At 37.7% G+C, this 24,002-nt stretch overlaps 1 protein-coding gene across 1 annotated transcript in view; it reads left to right on the top strand.

Annotated features, from left to right (window-relative positions):
• RAD51B (RAD51 paralog B) overlaps positions 1-24,002 on the top strand; it is a 412,953-nt gene that overhangs the window by 16,436 nt on the left and 372,515 nt on the right. The window contains exons 5-6 of the mRNA XM_050897196.1: positions 418-537; positions 1,587-1,770. Of these exons, the coding sequence (XP_050753153.1) occupies positions 418-537; positions 1,587-1,770 (304 nt within the window). The remainder of the gene's footprint in view (positions 1-417; positions 538-1,586; positions 1,771-24,002) is intronic.

The raw sequence follows: 24,002 nt of genomic DNA, 5'->3' as shown, positions 1-24,002 counted from the left end.
AGAGTACATTTGTTGAAAATAATATTTAGATATAATAATTAAAATATTAAACGCTTGGCCATTGAGTGGAGCCTCTTGTACAAAACTGAAAGAACTTTGCATTCAGTAACTATAAACTTTGCAGTTTCCTTCTACAGGAGATACGCTGTTTCTTTGCCTACCGACACATGATGTCTTTCCATAGTGTACCGCTGACTAGCATCACTGGGAAGAGAACCTAACTGACTAGCATCACTGGGAAGAGAACCTAACTGTTCTGACTTCCAGTATTTCAGTCTGACTGCTAAAGTATGCCTCTCCTTTGAAAAAGATTTCCAGTATTAGTTGGTATCTGCTTATCATTCAGAGGTTTTCTTTGTGAATACTTGATGCCTTGTTATTCCTTTTGCAGTGTTATGCCTTCTGTTTTTTTGATAGATTGATTGAGATAGCAGGAAACAGATTCCCTACTTATTTTGACTCAGATGAAAAGCTGTTCTGCATGACCCGTAGCATTCACCTGTATCGAGAGCTGACCTGTGGGAGTGTACTGAAGAGGTATTCTTTTCCAGAGTTTAAAAAAAAAAAAGACCATTTTGACTGGATCGTATATAACTATTTGTTTTATATCAAAGTTTTATGAAGAGCAATTCATTTATTTGAGGCCTTTTCATGTTGATAACAGCATGGTCTCCAACAAAGTAAAATTGCTACAGAAATCGTGCTACAGCATGTGACTAATCCTGTTGAGGCTTTCTAATTTCTCATAGACAATTTCTATATGATCTGATCCCTGTAAGCCTTTAAAGGGGAGTGTTCATATGACAGGTCTTATCTTGTCTTGGATTGTGGAGAGACCGTAGTATAAGAGTTACGTTTTCCATGAAATAGGAGTTTGCTCCTCCAAAGCACAGTTTACTTCCAGGAAGACTGGGACCCCTCCAGCAGTGGGAGGGAGAAATCGTTTAACAGTCATCAGCCTGAATGCTGTTGTTGGCAGTGTTGTATTGTCATGTTGTTACCTTATGTTAATTTGTGAACACATTTTGCAATGAAAATGAATTGTTATATTTTAGCATCATCTTGTGTATTTTTATGTTAGTAGGAGAATTATTCTAAGAATAGTTTCTTATTCTAGTGCAGCTTTATCAGAGAACAGCTAGTAGCATATTATCAACGGATTAGGTTTGGCATGCTGTCTTTGAAGGTATATGGAAATGGATTTGACCTTACTGCATACATAGACACCAAGGATTCTGGTGTTGGCATTGGGACACTGCTACTGTGAGCAAAAAGGCATAGTTTCAATGTCCACTTAACTTGCTGTCTGCCATTCAGGTGTTGTACAGTGTGGTGTTGCTAACTAGAGGTTCTTCCAAACCCCTCTTTTGGAGAGGTCTTGCCACTGGAGCCTCAGATTCCTTTCCAGATCTCTTCAATACATGCAGATGTTAGTGGGGGTGGTGTGTGAGGGGGAAAAAGAGGGGCTGACTTTCTGCTTATTAAAGTAAACCTTCTATTTAAACAATTTCAGGGTTATAAAATGGTTCTATTGTGTAAGTAATGTTATCAATGAGTGGTGTTTTTTGTTGTTTTTTCTTTTTTAGGATTATGTCTTTGGAAGAAGAAATTATTTCAAAGAAAGTTAAACTCATAATTATTGACTCTGTTGCTTCAGTTGTCAGAAAGGAGTTTGACACAAAACTCCAAGGCAACCTGGCAGAGAGAAGTAACTTTTTGGCTAGAGGAGCATCAGTGTTGAAGTATTTGGCAGAGGAGTTCTCAATACCAGTAAGTTCTTCCTCCTTTCTTAAGTTTTTGCCTTACAGTATCAAGTAATAAAATCTGAGAAGAATGAAAATGACAGGAAGATGAAAACCAGAAAAAGCTTCTAGCAAGAATCTTCAAGCAGGTACCAGCTGGAAAATAGTTGGGGAATGGGGGAACAGTAACTGTTCTGCTTGGTATTTTTTGTTGTTGTTGGGTTTTTTGTTTATTTTTTTTATTTAGGACTTCAGATAAGGTTTTACAAGATTCTTCAGCTGTGTTTCAGTGCTTTGTTTTCTAATTTTTTTTCTTAAATCTTTTATATTCTATTTTGCTGCCATTAAATATTGCTTACCCTGATGGCTCCCTTCTAATGCAATGCTTACTCTAACTAGTGCATACTCTGACTAGGTGAAGATCTTTTTCTGCCTCTGTCTCTTCTACTTAAATTTATAGAATCTCAAAAGGCCTCATGCTCTGGAACAGCGTAAATTCCTTTTGTGACTGATAATGTATGCTAATTAATGCAGAAAGGAAGGTAACAGCTCAGCAAATCCTTGTCTGTATTTTATGGGCAAGTCCACAAAGGAAGACACGGACACTCAGTGCAGGGACTGGGTGGAACTGATGGAAAAGTGCTTTAGAAGATGTAAGCTGCATAAATGTGTGTGTGTGTTCCTTCATTATATGATCCATGGAGGATCATATCAACTCAAAAGATGTCATTGAGACTCAACTCTTGGAATTATTTCCTAGTATGGGTAACCTACTTGTCACTCCAGTGTAAGAGAGAAACTGTGACAAGAACTTGAGTAAGACTGGTGAGGCCTTTTCCCTCTGACGCTCCTGAGGTCACAGCAACTATCATACCAGAAATATGCACGTCAGAGGTGTGGAACTGGCTGACTTCAGAGGAATGGATTTCCTTCTGCTGTGCAATTTCTAAAGACTTTTGATGGAGAAGATAAAACCTTGCGTAAGTGCCTTTAAAGTTCAGGTACAAAAGCTAGCGTCCTAGTTAGCGCACCCAATAATGTTTATAGTACTTTAAAAAGCCAGGAAAGAATTGTGTGTAAGTATGTATACTCTCATATTTTGGGAAAATATTATGCAGCGCTTTGAAAAAGGGGAGAAGTTTTATGGGAAGATACTATTTTTCTCTATTTCTCTATTTTCTTCCCCTTTAGACACCCCCTGCTTCCCCCTCCAACTTCATTAAAATGGTGAAGCTGAGCTGGATTGGAGCCTCTGACAGTTCAGGCTGCTGCCCTGCTTACAGTCAGAGGGACAGTGTTGATATTCACAAAAGTCTTAGAGTTCGGCAATATGAAGTAGTCTAAGATTGTGATCCTAATTCATCCTATGTAAGAAGAAAATAAAGCTTGAATGTTTAAAGGTTTCCATTACATTAAAACTAATGTGTTTGCTTTGAGGCATTTGTGATACCTGGTGTGCTGCTCTGTCCTTGTTTCTCACTGTGAACACTTTGGTAAGGAGTTCTGGGATCCTGGGCAGGAACTTGTGCTCTGGTCACAGCTCTGTCTTTTTGAATTGGTCCGTGAGGTATTACCTTTTAAATAAAATCTTTAAAGATCCATGTAATTATATGTAAATACACAGATTGAAAGCTTGTATATTTTTAAAGCACCTATTGATGAAGTTTATCAGTTTATTCAATGGAAGTCCAACTCTATTTTCACTTATAGTCATCTTCAACACACATTGCTTGTGGGTTGGTTCTGGAGTATTTTAAAGATTTGTTAAATTTTATGTTACAAAATAAACTGTGGTAACTCCTATTAGTTAAGAATTCTAGGAGGGCCTTGGCTAGAGATTTGGATTCTTGCAAACACAGATCCCTAGGCAAAGCTGTGTATGAGTAACATGCAAAATCCAACATCAGCGTGTTATGCATCTGCAAGTCTTGGTGCATACTAGTCTGCTGTTGCATACATTGCATTAACCTCTGCTACTTGAGGTTACAGAGTATCCAAGGTTCTCATTGTACATAACTGTTGGAATGATTTCAGATGTTTTTACGTACCTAGAAAATCATAAATATAAATTTGGGACTAAAAGAACATTAGTAAGGTTGCAAAGTGGTTTAGATCACTAATAAATTGCACACATGAAACAGTATCTAACACTTATTTCATGGCAGAATCAATGCAACTATATACTAAGTTGGGCAACAAGTAGTGGGACTCAGTCTGAGACTCTGAAAAAGATTTGAAGTTGATGACTGATAAGGGTTGAACTTGAAGTCAATCCTTTTGGCTGTAGCTAAAAGGTCTGATGAAAAACTTTGAGTAGTTGAGCAAGGGAATCGGAAATAAGGAGGTTGTGTCTTATCTATTTAGCTATAACTGTTACTGGAGCAGTACATCTGGTGTTAACAGTCCAGGGATGATGGTGAAAAATCAGCTTCCAGAGAATAGCCTTGAAATGACTGGGAGAAGGGGAGAGCAGTCTTAGTAATTAAGATGTAAGGTGCTTACTCTGTTTAGCTTAGCTAAGGAAATGTTAAGGGTTTCTTCACTAGTCAATATGTACCCACTTGAGGAAGAGGTATTTGATAAAAGCAACCTTCTCTTCAGCTGACAAAGGTGTACCACAGTTCTGTGGTTGGAAGCTGAATTAAGCAAGTTCAGACTTCAAATAAGGAGTGTGTTCTTACTGGACTAATTAATCATTGGAATGCATTACTGAACATAAATAGCTTCTTGTCACTGAGTGTTTTTAAATGGGCTTTTTTTTTCCCATTTCCTAAAAAGAAAATGGGTTCAAATAGGATTAAATTTGTGGAAACCCTGTACTACCATGTTACGCCAGGGTTCAAATGAGTTTAATGCAGTTCTTTCTGTTGGTGTTGTAAACTCTCTAGCTGTTTATAATTGTGTGTTCATGGTGTCAGGATATTGAGTTTGATGTGCAAAAGGGACTAGCATTCATAGCTTTTACTGAGCTCAAGGGGAACTGTTTCAAACCCAAGTAGCTCTATATGGTATGAAGTATTTGGAAAAAAGCTGACCTTAACTGCCTCAAAACTGATGGCCATTGTTCAGTAACCTCTTTGCACCTCTGTTTTCAGTTTGTAAAATGGGAATAACAGAGCTGTTAGTTGTGAGGATGCTGTGAAGACAGGGTCATTACTGTTGAGAAAGCACTCATACTGTGTCCATGAACAACGTTGAGATGCTCATTGGAAAGTAACACTTGCCATCCTCAGTGTAAAATTTAAATGATGTGTAGTAAATGAAACCTTAATCCATCTTTTGAGATGAGGAAAAAAATATTAAACATATTCATTGAATGGCACCATCTTAGCCACTGAATGAAGTGACAATGTTGTGTCATTGTAACTTTTTGTTTGACTTAATGGGTTTTGGATTTTTTTTGTTTCTAAAGTACAAAGAAGCACAAAGCTTTTTTTTCTTCTGTATGGACGTTAGTAACACATAAGTTGTTTCTCAAAGTGAACTATGATGCATGATTTCCTTTTTTGATCCCTTCTTCCACCTAACTTAGCAGTAAGCCCGGTTCCATCCTAGGATCTTTAAATAATGCCAGGGCAAGAGGCAGCACAAGGTTTGGATTGCTTCTGGTCTGTTGACAGGCCACCTGGCAGCCATACTGATGACTGAACAGTCACTGAAGCTTTTTCCTCCATGGGGCACTATGTAGCAGTGTCCCTTTTTCCCTTCCCTGCACACAGCCATGGCCAAACCCTACTTTTTTCTGCAAGGTTTAGTTGAAACTAGCCAGTCAGATCAAAAGCGACTGCTAGAAACTGAGAAGGATGGTTTGACTATAAATCAAACAAAAAGCCCTTTATTTTTGAAATCCAGTGAATATGTAAAGCTGTATGAAAAGTTTACGTTACATTTGTCTGTTTTAGAGCATGTTGTACTTGAGAGCATTTGGATCTGAATGTTTTCTGTTACAATGTATGTTGATGCTGTCTACCAGACTACATATTTAAGCAGCAGTAATCAGTCCTATATGTTTCCTATCCAGTTTCCTGACTTCCTTAGTATTCTTAAAAAGAATAGAAAACATAATACACTTTGGATTTTCTTTCTTCTTTTCTTCCATATTCATAGGAAACTATTACTAGTAAGTGGTATTCAGTAAAAGTAGTTTAGTGTTCATGCTGGTTGAGAGAGAAACAATGTTTCCACTTCAGTGAAGAGCTAAAACTAAACCCCAATATGACTAGAATTGTTCTTGAGATTTAACTGTTTAGCTTATAAAAATTGTTATTTATAGAACCTGGTCTTCTAGTTGTTAGTACTTGAGAAAATGTATGAAGCTGGCTAGACATCTCTGTGGAAAAGCACTCTAAAGCACTCTAAAAGTGTATAATAGTGTCTTTCAGGTTTTTTTTTTAAATTGTTCTTTCTGAGAACATGAAATAGCTTAGGAGGAGAGACTTTCATCTCTCACTTGTGATTTATAGTGCAAATGAAAGACAAACCTTTTGTAACTATTCTCTAATGCTTTTATTTGCTATGCTAAATAAGTTAACAGTAGTCAAGAAGCCCATAATTTCCACAGGTAATATTTTTTCCCCTTTAGATGCCACATGCTCCATTTAAAAACTAAGAATTCACTTTATCAGTATTGATAATATGACAGCAATTAAAGCTGTCATAGTCAATTTTCCTTTCACACTCAGTTCTCACATTTTTTGTTTCAGTGCTTCACACTCACTTATGCATTCTGCTCTGTAAACTTTATACCCAAGATTTTCATTTTCTTTGGAAAGCCAAACGTTTAGCTAAATATATATTTGTTTTTAGGTTGTGTAAGTTTTTTCTTCTCAAAATCAATTTATATGTGCAAATTACTTGACATCTGCAGTGCCTTTTCTGCTATCTTTGGTTAAGTGTGTTTAATTGTATCATTTCAGCTTCCTGCAGTAAAGTGTCTCAAGATTGAAGTGCTTCTGTTGGCAAAGAGAATATTCAAACTGTTAATTTTCCCTTTCTTTATAAGCAAGTATTTCCATTTGGCCTCATCCTTGCTTCTGTTTTATTCTGTTTCCACTTAGATGGTTGCTTGTCAGCTCCTCTGCACCTTTGCTATTGCTGTTCTGATATTCTAATATTTGAAAATATTGGTTTATGGAGAGCTAAACAAATTCCAAAATGGAAGATTTCTGAAGAAAAGTTGTTTAAATGCCAGTTCCCTTTGAATCGGTAATAAATATGTAGAAAGTTTGGAAAAAATGGATAGTTGATTTGTTGTTACAGTATGTAACAACACTGCATGCTGACTTTTCTAAAACTATGGAGATGTATTAGACTTCCAGGTGAATTTGTCTGTACCTGGACTGTAAGCTACTGAAATGCAAACTTTGTTTTTATACTCTGCTATTAAAAAGTATTTTTAATACCAGTGTTACAGAAACAGTAATTGAATTATCTTTGCAAGTTGTTTAAACCTAGAATAAGAAAAACTTTTCTCTACTTCCAAAACTTAGAGAACTGGTTCCATTTTGAAGTTTTCTAAAAAGAGAAATATCTTATATGTTGTACCATGTCGAAACATGTGTTTCTTTAATGAGGAGCTAACCTTATCAGAAGAAAACATTTTGGAACTGAGTTACCGGAATTTTACTAGCCATATTTAGGCCAGATGTGGTTCAAACAGTTTCTAGTGGTGAGAATTCAGTGGAAAGTATGGGTCCTTTTCTGTTGAGCTGCTGATATTTATGTAAAGTGTTTTGTTGCTCAAGTTTCAAGCATATTTTGTGTTTGTGTAGGTATGTGAACTTGAATACCCTTCCCAACTGCTAGTAGAAGGATCTTTATATTTCTACATAATCACACTGAACTCCTGGCCATCTGCTTGCTGCAAAAGGTTGAGGTTTACCTAATAATGTAATTCTCCTTTCAGTCTGGGGCTGCTACTTGCTTTGTGTCGCTCGCTCTGTCACGATTGCGCGCTCTGTTGTGCTTGTGCTCTCTGTCGTGTGCTCTCTCTGTCCATGTGTCGTGTCCGTCCACACCCCCCCCTCGCCCCGCCCCCCCCCCCCCCCCCCCCCCCCCCCCCCATGAGTAGCTTTGGTGCTTTTTTTCATGAACTCTATATATTCCTCTAGGGAACAGTGTGAAAGTTAAAACAATTTGTGACTGTTTGCTTAGAAGACACAAACAGTGCTTCTGAACCTGCAGAATTTTATTAAGATGGTTCACCAGCTTCTTGGAGAAACTGAGTTGTCCTTCTATGAACTCAATCAGATGAAAAGATACTAGCATCTTATGCTAATCATATTGTGAACGTTAACCACAGAAGCATAAATATTTAGAATAATGTAGATATTGCAGAATTTGCTGACTTTTATTATTCTGTATGAATTAAAGAAACATTGAATAGCCCTAACTTTGTTTTGAGCCATGGAAAACAGAAGTCAATTTGTTTCCTAATCAGGAAAATTGCTTCCAAAACTAACTTTCTTCTAGTAAAGACCAATTCTTGCTCTCTTCAAGATGTTTCACTCCCTCTGCACCAAAATTCAAGCTGGTGTTCATGTCCTCATTGAATGGTGAACTGAGCAGCATTAGAAAATTATGTTCATACTACCTATGAACATGCTAAACTTTTGGTTTCAAACATACTCTCTTTGGTGCAAAGAGGAATACCTAACCTTCTTCAGTGTGCTTCATCAGTTTAAGTAACAAATAGTTTGTGAAACGAACGAAACATTTCATGTTAAGATTTCCTCCCATGTTATACTTAGCAGTGTTTTCGTGCCCAGAACTGAGTCTATAGCTTTGTTTTTTTTAATTAAATATTCTAGTGTTACCCATTGTTTTCTTACAAAAACCTGCTTAAAGAAGTGCATATATGTGAACACTGCTGTTTGTAAAGTGTGGTTTGGAATGAATTTTAATTTGTGTTATTGTCTAATTAGGAAAATAAAATGGCTAAAGGGGACTTACAGACCAGAGTTCTTTCTTTGCCCTCACTAAAACTTCATAAACCCAGTTTTTGTTGGCAGATTGTTTCAATTATCCCTCTGCTCCACAGTCCTGAGCAAAAAATAATTTTGATAAAAGGGAGTTAATTCAACTGCTAAGTGTCGTTACAGTGGCAAAGTTAGATGGTTTTGTCTTCTCGTGTGGCTGTTAAAAATTATTCTCGGAAGGCACAACTTTGTTTTAGTTTAAAATGACTCGTTAAAATGTAATTATAACTATCTTCAGTACTGCTGCCATCTGTGTACTTTTTTATATGTGTCTGGAGAATATACGTTTCTGCAGTTTATGGCCCAACACAGTGTTCCTTTTGGACTGTCTATGCTCGTAAAATGTTTAATTCTGCTGAGGAAAAGGAATGAGAAATGGTAGAGCAATGTTTCCTGCTTTCATGTGGTGGTGAAGTATAGAAAAGGAGGTAGTTTAAAGTTATATGATACTGGAATTCAGTTTTCTTTTTCTTTTAAAGTATGCCCTCCATTGCTTTTTCCATTTTACAGTGCAAGTGACGTTGCCAAAAGCTATCATTCTGCACAATTGCACATATGAAATTATGCAGAAGGAAGGCACCAGTATTAATGTATAGGAGAGGGAGTTGAGAGGAATGAGATTTTATTACCAGATTTGTTTTTGATCTGCTATATGATCATGGACAATGCTTGCTATAAAGGAGGGCAGACACTTTCCCTGATATATCTGCCTTGACTTGAATTTCTGAAAGACTTTATCCAAAATAAGTTAGCGGTTTCTTGCATCTTCTAACCCTCATTCTTGTTATGCTTCTCTGGGTTCCCTTCAGCTGATTTACATCATCTTGAAAGTGAGGTGCCCAAAACTGAGACAGTATTCCAGATGAATCTCTACCAATGTTTCGGTATGGAGAAGGATTTCTTCTTATGCCTTGCAGGACATCCTCTTGTTTATGTATCATAGTACACTGTTTGCTTTCTTTGCAACAGCCTGATGTCGTTTACTTACCATTCATTAAAACCCTGGATCTGCATCTGCTGACTTTGTTACTTAGCTAGTTGCTCCTCCTTCTAATGTGTTATTTTTCCTGACTTGTCAAGATGGTTTTGAATTCTAATCTTGTATTCTAGTGTACTTGCAGTCTCCTCCCTGCTTTCCTGTTTTTGCAGGGAAAATGATCATTCTTTCTATTACAGATTCTTCGTGTAACTGTGTCGTGGTTTAACCCCAGTCAGCAACTAAGCACCACGCAGCCGCTTCCCCCTCCTCCTCCCAGTGGGGTGAGGAGGAGGAAAGCAAAGGGAAAAAAAAGTAAAACTCGTGGGTTGAGATAAGAACAGTTTAATAACTAAAGTAAAATATAATACTAACAATAGTAATAATGAAAATAATAATAATAGTAATGAAAAGGAATGCAACAAAAGAAGGGGGGGAAGGAAAAAAACCAGTGATGCACAATGCAATTGCTCACCACCCGCTGACCGATGCTCAGTTAGTTCCCGAACTGCGATCCGCGCCTCCCGGCCAGCTGCCCCCTGTTTATATACTGGGCATGACGTTCCATGGTATGGAATACCTCTTCGGCTAGTTCAGGTCAGCTGCCCCGGCTATGCTCCCTCCCAGCTCCTTGCACACCTGCTTGCTGGCAGAGCACAGGAAGCTGAAAAGTCCTTGGCTTAAGATAAGCGCTACTTAGCAACAGCTAAAACATCAGAGTGTTATCAACATCATTCTCACACTAAATCCAAAACACAGCACTGTACCAGCTACTAAAAAGAAAGTTAACTCTGTCCCAGCCGAAACCAGGACAAACTGTTGGATAGAAACAGTCTTCGAACAGACTATACCATTTTGTTCAATAAGAGACCTTCAAACACTGGTAACTGCTATGTGTCATTTTCCAATAAACTTTGCATCTACCCTGTAATAGATTCATCTAGGTTATATTTCTCTAGTTTAAGTAACATACCTATATAAGATGTTCTACTGCTAAAATAAAAATACAGTGGTGTGGTTTTTTTTTTTCCCTGCCCTGTCATGTTGTTACTCTGTATGTGCTGTAGAAAACAATAGTAATTGTACTGAAGGGCTTTTATGCCTTTTATTGGGAGTTTAGGGTTTGGCAAGATGTACTGTTTTGACTGTGTGAAAAATTGCCTGAACCTTTAGGCCAATAATCTATTTGTGACTCTGCAGAGAAGTGCTTATGTTTTGAGTATTCCATTCTTTTCGCATGTTTTCTTGTGCATCCTTCTTGTCCTTTGATTTTTATTTAAACTGTAGGTGCTCTAGGAATATTTCTGCATTTGCATAATGTGTAACTGAAAGTGATTCTAGTCTCTAGACAGGATAGCAATACAAAGAATAGTTGACCAGATTACAAGTTTTTGGAAAAATCTTACCTGTATGAGCTCAGTATAGACTAATTAGTGGTTTGATTTCCAGATTCTCTAGAGTTTGTTTGCTTTATGGTTACTCAGCCCCAGGGCTTCTGGGAATAAAGAGGACCTGCTCTGCAATTGTTACTCCTAAATAATATTGTACTAGCCCCCTGAGGCGTAAAGCGATGAGGATAAGAGGAAATTAAGATTGGGCAATGCATACGTCTGTTACAATACAAATGTGCCCAGAGATCAAAAGGAAAATCTTATTTGCTTGGAAACTGGTAGTAGTAGAGATGATTGTATCACTTCCCTCTTTGTGTCTACAGGACTGCTTTGTGAGAATATTGAATTTGTGTGGAACCAGGTACACTGCTGGGGCTGCTTTTTCATGAAGTATGATCTGGAAGCTTCATGATGCAGTCTGCTTGCTGCTGTTAACTAGAGAACCTGCCTTTTTCAAGTCTGCAAAATTTCCTTTCCTTCCGCACATGGTTGGATGGTAGTAACAGACTACCAGACCAAACTATTGCAGCTAGATGGTTGATGATCCTGTGCTGCCTTGAAAATAGGAGTAACTAGGTTTACAGGACAGGCTTTTCAGTCTGCACTTTTTCTTCTACTGTTGAGGTTCTCGTGCATTAGAAGAGGTACGGGTTTTGCTCTGGTTTCCCTCCTCTGTTTTGCTTGGAATTGGAATCTATGAGCTGTAACGTAGGGTCTCCTGAGCAACTTCATTCTGATTTTTCTACACGACGACTCCATCTTCTTTATTGAGAACATGCATGTTTTGTATCATTGTTCATTGAAGTTGCAGCTATCTATGTTGATTTATTCACCTCAATTTTCTATTTAAAGAAGGAAACCCATCATTTTAACAGCAAGCATTTTAATTCATTTGGCAGAAGTTCAGTATAATCAAACTGAGGGAGACTCATTCCAAATACGGATTCCAATGAGAATCTACGTGATTTTGGTAACCTCATCAAAACTGTCATGTTGCCTCTCACTAAAATGCATAGCTGTGTCTTATTTGAGAATATAGTACTTCTGTTGTAATATTCTAGGTAAACAAAATTAGATTTAGAGGTTTTTATTAAATAAGACTGAGCAGTCATCTGCAGAATTTTAATTAGACAGGAATGAATGAGATGCTGTTTTTTGTTGATGAGACTACATCTGAATTTTAGTAAGACAGTCTCTCCCCCCTGCCCCCCCAATACTCTGTTAACATTTTTGATACGCTGATTTGGATGAGCTGCATTGCCCACCCCAGAATACAAATCGCTTTCTTTGTCTTTTGATTCCAGTATTTTCCATACTTTACTTTTGTATTTATCATTTCTCATACGTTTGACCTGGAGCAGAGAGTGCTTTGCTCTTCAATGATATCTGAGGTCTTGACTGGATTCTTGGCAGACTGTGGTATTATATTTTTCATGATGTGCTGGTTAGCAAAATCACCTGTAATATATGAACTAAACACTACTGTTTCATGCAACTGAAACCCTTAGTTCTTGTAGAGGAAAATTGCTTTAAAAATGCTTACTGCTTAGATGCTTTTTGTAACTTCATAAAGATCCTCCCTAGGGAAAAGGGGGGCTTGCTTAAGGCTGCAGGTACATACCAGTGTTCCGGGTGCATTACTTCTCGAGAACGTTAGTTTAAGCAAACCAGCTTCAGATGTTGGCAGTCTTTGAAATACCAAACTGAAGTTATTTGTCTGTAAAGCCTATGAACAATACTAGCAAGCTACAACTGGATAACTGGAACTTTGATGTAGGGCTGTATGTCTGTTTATCAGTCTTAAATTTGTGCATCACCAAATGTATGTTAAGTCTTTTTCTTCCAGTAGTCGTGAGAGAAGATGCAATGAAAGGTAAGCTAGGTATGAAATACTACGATGACTTTTTTAATTTAGACTCTTGTCTTCTGTTATCTTCTGTGATTTCCTTAAACAATGTCTTACTCTAACAAACCTCAGGTCTGCCCAGAGAGGTTTGGAATGACATCTAAGAACTGTTCCCTTACATCTTTAGGAAATTCTCTCAGTTCTCCAGGAACAGTTCAGGAGCCTGCTGCTCACCTTTTTAGTGGTATGTCCTTTTCCATATAATTTTCTAGATAGATAGTGAAGAGCTTGTTTGGAAGAGGGATTGACTGATAAAACATTCAAGGTTTGCTTGTGTCAAATTGTTTGTGGGGAAAATTCTTAACCTGAAAAATCTTCTGAATATACACTGTCATAGGACTTCCTTGGGGGGTATATACAACCAGCTGCCTAAGGCTGGCATGTGTTGGGCTTGTATAACTTTCTCTGGTTGCATGGGAGAGCTCCATGTCATGGCCCTTCCTGGCATTGTAATGGAAACAGTCATGCCTGGACAGTGAGTACAAAGTTTCTGAGGAGGCCTGCGTACAGAGCATATGCACAGAACTAGTATACTGTGTTAGAACAGATATGCTCTACTCTGCTTCTCCAGTGCCCCTAAAATGGAGCTACTAGAAGCAAACAGATGCTGCTGAAACAATTTGTGAAGCCTGCTCCTGCTTGTTGTATTTTCAAGGAGCAGATTGGCAATAGTAAAGGAGATTGTTATTGGCTAGAGATACTGTTTGGGGTTGGCAGCAATGCTTACTGCTGTGCCTCCTTTTTCAGTTGGCTTAAGGGAGCCACAGAAGAGAGGAACTAGCAAAGTGATGAAGCTGCTGCCTGGAAATCCACTGACCTGCAGCCTGTTCTGAAGTTGTCCCTAGGAAAGAAGGCCACCAGATACAAGCTGCAAGCAGAATAAATTATCTGTGCAAATCACAAGTGGCATGTGGGTAGCAGGTTAATGAAGCCTGCATTACAGAAAGTTTGAGTAATCCGAAATCAAGAGGTGGTCAACCAGTGTCAGAGATTAAACAGCAACAAGAGGACAATACGTGCTTTTTTCTTCCTACCTGCATTGTAATTCATTTCAGTATAGAGCTTGCAACTGGTTCATACTTGCTGATGAGCCAGAACAAGGATGTAAACCAGCTGAAAAGCAACCAAGGAAAAAAAAATGTAGTGGGCAATTGTTGTGCAGCTGAACAGGCACTAATGTAGGCAGAAAGGAGGGGCAGGAATGTGTGGTTTCTGGCAGCAGCACAGATTTTGAATGTAAAACTGCATCTTCAGTAAAAAGGGTAAGCATGAGTAAAAATGCTAACCACGTTATTACTCAGAACAAGCAAAGGAAGAGTGTTAGGTACTTGGAACATCCTTTAAACTTTTAACAGCTCTAGGAAGGATTCTGTTACATACTATTACTACGATGCTTTGTACTTTGACTAAAGGTGAGCAAATGCCTGGCTGCACACAGCCTGTCCTTACATTGCTTAGGGCTTTTGTACATCATTAGGTCAGTGTCCTGGTTTTAGTCTGCATGTTCTGGTTTTAAAATGCATCATAATATACTGTATTTGCAGTTGTAATATATCCACGCATAATGAATTATAGCTGAGGTCAGAAACTATGCTGAATAGTAGACTTTCAAACCACAGTATTTCTTCCTATGCTAAAATTCAGAATGAAATGTATAACAATCCATAAAATAGCTGGTACAGTTCATAACATGCTTGCATTCCTTCATTATTAGTAGTTTCATATTCATCTGTCAGCATGCTATGGCTAAACCATTAGCCAAGTTTTTGCAGCTGCTGCTTTACAAGTCTGTAGAATGTAGTTATCTCCAGCTCCTTTTTTTTGTCTACTAGTAAGAGGAAATTTTACAGAGAACTTACTAAATTGTCCAAGACTGGAAGTTCAGTTCTAGGTGAAAGTCTGTGATCTTGATTTAACTTACTCGGCCTGTGGTACTTTTCTTGTTATTTCTTTTGTTCGAACTACAGTGGTCGCAGCAGTTGTTTCAAGTAATAGTGGTTTGTTTAATCTCGTTAGAAGTTCTGCACATAGTTGTTGTAGTCCTATATTTTTGTAGTTCTATTTTTAAAGAACCTTTTGTGCAAATTATAGTTGCTGATTTGTTTTGAAGATAGAGCCCCTAGAGAGGTCTGTTTTGAGATGAATGCGTAGTATGTGTGGGATTTTTTGTTTTGACTCACTCCATTAAAAGGTGGATGAAGATGAATATTGTTTGCAGCAAAGACAGCTATTGATGTAGAAAGTAGTATGTATGTAGACTGCCAAACTACTTTGTGCATGATACTGAACAGTTACTGGAGAATAACAATTAAGATTATTGCTAAATCGAAATAGTTTCTTCCTAGTTACTTGGAGACACAGTTTCTAGAAGTATTTTTGTGGTCCAGTACCACTGTGTGTGTGCGCATGCTTTTTAAAATGCCAATACTGTCAAATTCCAAAGGCCACAATTTGTAAATCACGATAGATACCTGCTTCTCTCCCATTTTTGGTGCCAGATAAAATCTGTTAACATAAATATGAAATTTCTAAATGATAAAATAATATTTGTGTATATTTACAAGGTTCAGTCTCCTAGAATAACATTATTTATGCTGATAGGATGTAATGAAATATTTGCCATCTTATAAAACCCAGTGCTAGGGAATAAATTGCATTTTGCATACTTGACTGTCCCACCTGCATTCAGTCCAGTCATTCACCTCTAACTGGACCACTAATGTGTCAAACCTCTTACCAGTTTAATACAGTGGCTGTTGAAATACATACCAACGAGTTATGTTTCCATTCATTTCCAAAGCCTTAAACTTGTTATTTCCATGCCAAGAGCCAACTATTACCAGACATTATTATAGAGTGGTAGCAGACTGGTCTGTTACTAGGCTTGTATTTCAGTTGCCTTAATGTCATTTGCTTGTTTTTTCTGATGTTGGAGTGTTCCTAGCGGGGTTAGTTTGAAAGAATATCTGTCTTCTGTTTGGTTAATACTCATTTTTACTTCAAGTGCTCTGTTTGCCCTTAAACACTGCTATTTTTAATATTGTTTGAAGCTGGCTTTGCAGTTCCTTCTGAAGGAATAATTGACTGGCAATAATAGCAATGTGTTTCTCCTCTCAAGGACAAACAATTTGTGCAGAAGCCTGTACTGTTTCTTCTTGGTCACTGCAATTGAGTCCTTTGGATGCTAGAGGTAAGGTTTGCATACTGGTGAATATGTCATGAATTGTTGGTACAATGACCTAACAGCTGCTTTTTTTCATAGACCCGCCCAAATATAAGGAGATAATAAACGGAGGAGATCTATGAATAACCAGGAGATGAGAGCTTGTATAGCAATACCATTTACAGAACTTGATTTGCTGTTAGTGGAGTACAGTAAACTACTGGATCTCTGTAAATTTCACCAACTTGTTTGGAATTAACGATGCAGCCTGAATGTTAGGTGCTGCTTAAAAATGTGAACCTGGCCCTAGTACAGTTGTAGAGCCTTCTGGAGTTTTGAGCAGAAAACATAAGAATTTGTAGCCAGGCCTGAAGCATATGCATGTCATGCAGACACTGTAATTGATTCTATTAAATATAACTTCAGTATTTATGTTTAGTTTTTTGTAGCTGTAATGTTCCTCAGATATTGAGAATGTCCAAAGAAATGGTAGGTAATTAAGAACAATCAGTTACGTTGCCCCCGTTCATCTGAAGGATAGACAACATTGACTATCTGGGTGTAGCAAACTGCCTTCTTTCTAGTAGTTGAATACCTGACACTTAAGATTCTGTTGTTTAAGAAATCATATAAGTCATTGGCATTTTTTAGGCAAAATAGGATATAGATTTGGTCCATAAATTTTGCTATATGTGAAGAGAAAAACTCAAGGAAAATAAAATTTCTGTGGTACCAGGCAAAGATGCCTGGTTCGTAATGCTGTGATATCAGTGATAAAAGTCATATAGGTTATATTCCTGAGCTCTAAAAATACACACAAACTCAATTACTGTCACATGCTTCTGACAGAAACTATAGATGGAATTACAATGTTACGTTTTTTTACCAATACCAAAGTTTTTCAATAATCCATGTACTGACACAGTCTATGACCTCAGAATATTTTAATTACTACAGCTTTTTTCTTAGCTTCAGTAAATCTGCTTCCTAGTTCAGAGTTGTAACTGATGGGGTAAGGATAAAGTGAAGAAAGATTGATAGGGAGTGGTGTGAAAGTTTTTTATTAGCTCAACTGATACAGTCAGGAAAAGGGAGAGCTTTTCACTAGAAGCCTGAAGAGGGGCTTGGGAAAACCTGCCTGTCGGTTGGTCTAGTAAAGGAGAATATTTCTGCCTGTAGACTTTTCCTCATCTAGTTTAGACTCTGTAGAGTTACTGATGAGCAGAGACATTAAGCTTTCCTAGTTTTTCTGTGTCGTTTAACCTCAAAATTTCTTTTATGTTTAAATTGCAGTTTTGTAATATACTGTAAGACACCAAATGCTTGTGGTCATTTGCATCCCTTTGTATGCGAGTGATCTAGTGAAGTGCGCAGTACTGATATGCGTAATCATTTGGCATTAATGAATTTTTGGGGGGATCCACTCTCCTAGTGTAGGTATGTGGAAGTTCTAACAGAAGAATAAAGGCAACAGAATTTTTTGTTAAACAGAAATGCTTGTAAAACATTTTGTAGAGTGGGCAGCTTATAGTTTGTTTTGATGGTACTGAAACGGAAACAGAAAGCTGACACTCCTCCCCCTTCCTGCACCAAATTTTAAAGCAATTGGAAGTGAAAACTGACACTGTTCAAACCTCTCTTGAGTTTTTGCAGTCATCACCATGGTTGATGTGTATCCTTGATGTTTCATCTATTGTATGTAGCAGCTGAGAACATCTGTCTTATTCCTAAAAGTTTTCTTTTTCCTTTGCTTCAGTATGTACCTCAGAGGTATCTCCAAATGGAGTCCTGTTTTGCAGGTGATTATCTTTCATTGGTTTGTTTCTTTCTCTTATCCCCTCTAAACAGGTGATAAGAATCCAGTTTAAAGACACCTTAAAATCTACTATCCTGTTATACCAGTCACAATGTTAAATCTAATTTCAATATCAGGAGTGAGTTTTCCTTGGAAATGGTGAAGAAAGTGGCAGCATAAATTAAAGTTACCCCCCTTTGTGTTAATTTCTCGCCAGTCTTTTTTCCACTCCCCTCTTGTATATTCTTCATTTTATCTGTTCACGGCTGAAGAGAGGTTATCCACATTCTTTACAACAGCAGTCAATTTACAGTGCCTGTTTAGTCACTGGTGAATTTCTTGGATTTTATGTTTTCGGAAACAAACAGAACCGTGTGTGTGGCTGACAAATTCAGACTGTACTCATCAGACTTAGACTCACAAATATTTCATATTTGTGATTGAAGGTGAAATTTCACTGGTAACTTTTTGACAATGCTATGGGCTTTTTTATATATATGTATGTGTATCTATACACACATAAATGTACAGCTTATGTTACCTTTTTTGTTCTTACAGAAGCATTTATGCAGCCATATAGTGAATTGAAGTGGGGAACTGATCCAGCTGAAAAGTGGTCTTTCAGGTTTTTTTTCCTGAATAACTTTTCAGCTGAATGCAATATCTTTGCATCTTGACTTGTTGCTTGTATTCCACTATAGTCCCTACATCCTTTTGTAAAGAACACCTGTGTTGCTAACAGGTGTTTATTTGTAAACTTAGTTATCCTTGTAGCAGCTCGTGCTTGTGCTTTTCTTGAATTGCATCTCCCCCCCTCCTTTTTTTTTTTATTTTTGCAAGTATTTCTCCAGTCTTTTGAGACCTTCTTGAAGGCTAATCCTGTCTTGTCATAGTCGGTTCCTTCCATTTATGGTGCTGATGCACAAGCATTTTGCTGGAACAGTGCAGGGGACTTTAGTGCTGCTGCTGCTGAACATCGTGCTGTGGTTTATCTGTTCCTCTCACTAGAATGTAATAATTGGACAAGATGTTTTTTTCAGCTGTATGGGTTAGGACTAAAATGTACTAATTCTCAGGTTTATTTTCTGTATTAATATAGTGAAATATAGGGATGGCAGGTGATTTGCAAGCAAATAATTTCATGCAGGGTCTCTAATTATACTGAAACTACAGGCACTGACTTTTGAGTCATCAGAACTTGAAGACAGAATTAATTCCCTGTGCTATAAGTCATTGCAATCCATTTTTTTCTTCATCATTGTAGACATTGAAATATTAGCATTTATATAAAAATGCTAACTATAGAAACATTTTCAAGAACTGCAAGTAGATTTTATATTCATGTGGGTTTTTTGGTTGCTCATTTTGTGTAAATTGCATAAACGCTCTGGCAATGTTGGTGGAATATGGAGATGATATATAAAGGAGTTGACTAGCTTTTAAAAGAGGAATCACAGGCATTTTCTGCTTTCCATACTTTGCAAATACCAGGAGTATAGATATTCTGAAGTGTATTCTGTTATTCATTTTGTATTCCATCAGCCCATTGTCATTAATTTTGTGTTCCATCAGTTGCTTTCAGAATGTGTTTACAGTCTTTTGATAGGAGGACATATTTTCTAGTAGCTAGACATTGAACTAGAAGTTGTTCGGGTTATGTTCTTAGCTGTGTTGTCTGGTATCTCCTCTGGCCCAAGTTTAACGTGCAAAGGAAAAAGAAGCTTTAATGAAAAGGCCTGTGGATCAAGGATTCTATTTGTGGCAAATACTGTTTGCTCACCAACTGAAATAAGTACAATATTCTTATTCTAACTTCCAACATACTGTCCTATAGCAATTTTGGGTGTTTTATTTCAGACAAAGGTAGTGGCTGTGTATTTTGCACAGTGCCTGATTAAATTTGGTTTTGACTGTGACTGCTATTTGCCTATTGCTTATGGAAAAATGATATTATTTCTACATGCAAATCAATTATGTTAATTTAGATCCTTGCAATAAGTGTCTAACCAGTGCTTGCTGGAGAAATAATAAATATAGGTGGGATAGTGGAGAAGCTTACTGTTGCATGTTACAAGTTAAATTCCTTTCCTTGTTAAGATTTTGCATAGTTGGTTTAGCTTAAGAACTTCAGTATTCACTTTGAGATTAAATATAACAAAGCCGTAATTACCCACTTTGGTTAGGCAGAATGCTTTGTTAGCTGAAACATGCTCTGATATTTGTTATTTAGTGGTAATTTTTTCATTATATAAACCTTTGATGTTCCCATTGACAGAACTGGGAAATGGCTGTACTGGAATTTTTTCTGCCAGTTGGTGAAGCCTTTCTCTCAGAGCAACATCCACAAGGTGGTGCCTTTTCATCACCCGAAAGGGAAAGTTTGCTTTATGAAGTTCTTGTTGGCTTTTGGCCTGTTGCTTGGCAGAAATGGGAAGCTCAGATACTGAGGTGAGAGTATCCTTTTCTCCCTGAATATAAGTGAATGCTATCGTTCTCCGTTCTTTCCAGCCTTCGTGGTTGGAAACTGACCGTGATGCTCAGAAGTTCAGAACTAGAAGAGAAAGGTAGCGGCTTGGAAATCAAAACTGAGCTGTGTTGGCAGAATCATGAAAAGATTGGCCCTGGAATACTGAAGTTGTGCAGGCCAGGGAGAATGTATACTGCCAGAGCATCTTGTGAAATCAGAGCTAGAATTGCAACAACTTTTATATGTCAGGCTCAGGCCACCTTGGTGGAACTATGCAGGAGCCTGAAAGTGGAAGAATGAGAAGTGCTTTAGGCAAGTGCTGTGCAGTTTGGGGGGGTGGGTGAAGGGGAACTGGCATAGCACTGGCAATTCTCTTTTAGTTACGTCATAATTTATCTTTGTAAGGTGAATTCAGTTGAAGATGAGGCTGTTGGAAAACGTTCTGAAATATTACCCTCTATTGCAGAATAAGACCTGAGAACAGAAGTATTATAAAGAAAGAGTTTTTCACATGACCTATATGTAATTCCCAGCTGTGAACCCTCTGGCAATGAGCATGAAATCCAAAACACAGCTGATAGAGGAAAGGGCTGTTGTCAGCTCAGACCAAACACTTGAGTATTCATAGCATGGTGCTTTTACAAACAGACATTGGAGTACATCAGAATAATTTGGCTTTGAGATCTGTGCAGGAACCTCCTCCTAGCTGTGTGCGCTTTCAGATACAGTGGCAATCAGTGCTGAAGGAGAACCAGGTGTGCACCATATTGTCCTAGTTTTCCTCCAGAATAGCAAGCCTCGACCCTGCCCCCCCCCAATACCTCTCTGCCAAATTTCCTGCTGTAAATTGGTCTTATGTTTGCCTTTATGTACCTTGTGACCCCTTCAGAATATTTGTGGTATTTTAAACCCTGCATTGTGTGCATGACACAGTGTTTAGTTTGGAAACAAAGTTTAATTTAATCACACATGCTGATTGTGGTGTTTATTTTGGAACCAGTAAGTAGGAGGCAACCTTTTATATTTTATTAGTCTGGATGAATTCTCCCTGTTACTTGATAACCATGTATAAGTTCAAATTAAAAAAATCGATATTCAAAGGAATGCTGAAACACGGATGGCACTTGAATATGGCCTCTCATCCACTCTGAGCTTGGATTCTGTTGGACACCTAAACTCCTTGTGTGTTTGTGGTTCACTGTGGTGGTAGTGATAGAGTGGCTATTTTGTTTTTGAAGGATTGTGTGTCATTCCTCTTTATGTGCCAGTGGAGCTGGAGAGGGAGCTGTTTTGGAAAGAGCAACATTCACATTAGAGGAGAGGCTTTTTCTGTTTGTTTCTTCCATCTATTACAAATGAAGGGAGCTGTGTTTGCAGAGGGAGGTTATAGCTCTGTGGCTCTGGCCTTGTTTCGTGTGCTTCCCACATGTCTGCATTTACAGCAGAACAAGCAAGTGTTAGAAGCTGATTTGCTACTCCTTGCAAACTGCCCCCTACCCGTAACATCCTAGCAAAACTGGTCCCGTGGTCTGCAGTTAATAATGCATGTGGTGGTAATTCTAGCCCCAAATCTTACCTTTCTCTGTGTGCTGAGGGGCTTGGGGAGAAAAAGGGGGTGAGTTTCCATGAGCCCTCTTTAATAGAATGTGATGGAAAAGGATGTAACAGAAAGCTGAAAGGAATCCACCAGCAAACTTAAATGCAGCATTGCAAGGACGCCTGTCTTCAGTATTTTGACTGCTGAAGTGAAGCAATTTTGATGCAAAGTTCTGTATGTCATGAAATAGCAGATACTGTATGAGATAAAGCTGTGTGTTTGTGTGAATAACTCCAAGCTGTGTTTTTCCTGTAATATTCTACTTGTGTTCTTCTTCTATAAGAAGCTTTCCTTAAAGAGAAGTGTTGGAACTCTCCCCTAATAAAGCAATGCACTTAGAAGACAAGATTTGATAATCCAGGGATTTTTGAGATACCATATGTTTTCTATTCCAAACCCCTGTGTAGCAAAATGCAACGTTATTTCCATGACAGTTATCTGGTGGCTCTTGACAAATGCTGTTTTTCTGGTGTTTGCTGTAAGTTTTTTTCCATATCTGATTTCCTTGATCTTGTGAAAGAAAACAGGATGTTATGAAAAGAGCATAATTAAGATGAGAGGAAAAACAGGCTAATTCTTTGTTGTGATTGGGGTTTGGGTTTTTTTTTGTTTGGTTTTTTTGTTTTAAATTTTAATTGAAAATCTGAAGATCTGCTTTAGATCATTATATTAACTTGGATTCCATACCTCAAAGGTGACTGTCTAGTCTTCTGAGCATAGCATGTGTGTTAATCTGCATGGAGGACAATACTTGAAGGTATGGTATCAAATTTGGCATAAAATTGATGAGTTATTTCTGTATGATGTTTTTGGCATTATCTTCCATTTGTTGTCTGTAGAAATACTGCACTTGAGTGCAGACACAGTAGATGGCACTTGAGTCATTAATTTATGATGTAGGAAAGAAAGCCAAACTCAGTTATGGAGTTAGCTGTTTGTAGCAATAGGAACATTTTATTGACAGAGCTGCTTCAAAGCTTTTGCTTTCAGTTACTTAGTCCTAGAAGAAAGTAAAACATGCACAAATTCTTTTTCAGTACAAGCAGGCCCTCTCCAAGTCCTTGAGTTTGTTGAATTTTTGAAAAGACAAATGGGCAGGACATGATCAGCCTGAATCATAAATATATAGTGCCAGACTCCCTTTAAACAGATTGCCAGTGTTTGGTTTTGTAATCTGTTGTTTACAGCATGTTCTCTAATATAGTTTCTTCATTTATTTTTTTCTAGTCTTGCTTACTCCATCAGACCATTTGTGATGCGACCTCTGATAGCAGATGAAGGATAAAAATCTGCTAACAAAGTGGATTTCTAACAATATTGTCTTATCAGAACAGTTTGAATACTTCGTTCCTTACTGTGGCTAAGTCTGACAACCAAGGCTAAGAGTATGCTGGTAGTTTTGCTAATCAAAATGTAAACATATGATTTAGGGTATTCCAAAGTGGTTACCTTATGCTATGTTTGCTGCTGTACCCTTGGACAGTACTGTTTGATCATTTGTTTATTCTCAACATTTTCAATACTAGCATTAGGTAGTGGATTGACAGTCCTGAAAGCTGAAGCGGCAATACAGACTTCCCCAATAATATCCTGTCACTGTGATTCAGCACTAATGTTTATTGCTGAGTTAAGAAGGTGGAGTCAGACTTAGTTCATGATTCATTCTTTGGCCTTTCTGCTGATGCTCTTATAATACTTATTTTAATGAGGATGCTATTGGACTTGAACCCAGGAACTAGCTTCATTTATGTTCTTCTTCCTATGTTGTTTTATCACTCTGCCAATTCCAGGTTTTAGAGTTCATAAAAATGTTTGAAGGCCAAAAAAGGATGCTTATTTACTAGAGGACAGAGTTCTAGCTGTATCTTTCATTTTGTTTAACCAATTTTTGTAAAATAGGTAGAGATATTTATGTATGCTTTACTAATGTTTATGTGATTGTTACTACATTTGGAAGAAAATGCTGCATGTTAAACAGGTGTTACCTG

The sequence above is a fragment of the Gymnogyps californianus genome, chromosome 5, assembly GCF_018139145.2.
Source record: "Gymnogyps californianus isolate 813 chromosome 5, ASM1813914v2, whole genome shotgun sequence".
Classification (NCBI taxonomy): Eukaryota; Metazoa; Chordata; class Aves; order Accipitriformes; family Cathartidae; genus Gymnogyps; species Gymnogyps californianus.
The sequence above is the reverse complement of the archived record's forward strand: the minus strand, read 5'-3'. Positions and strand labels throughout refer to the sequence as shown.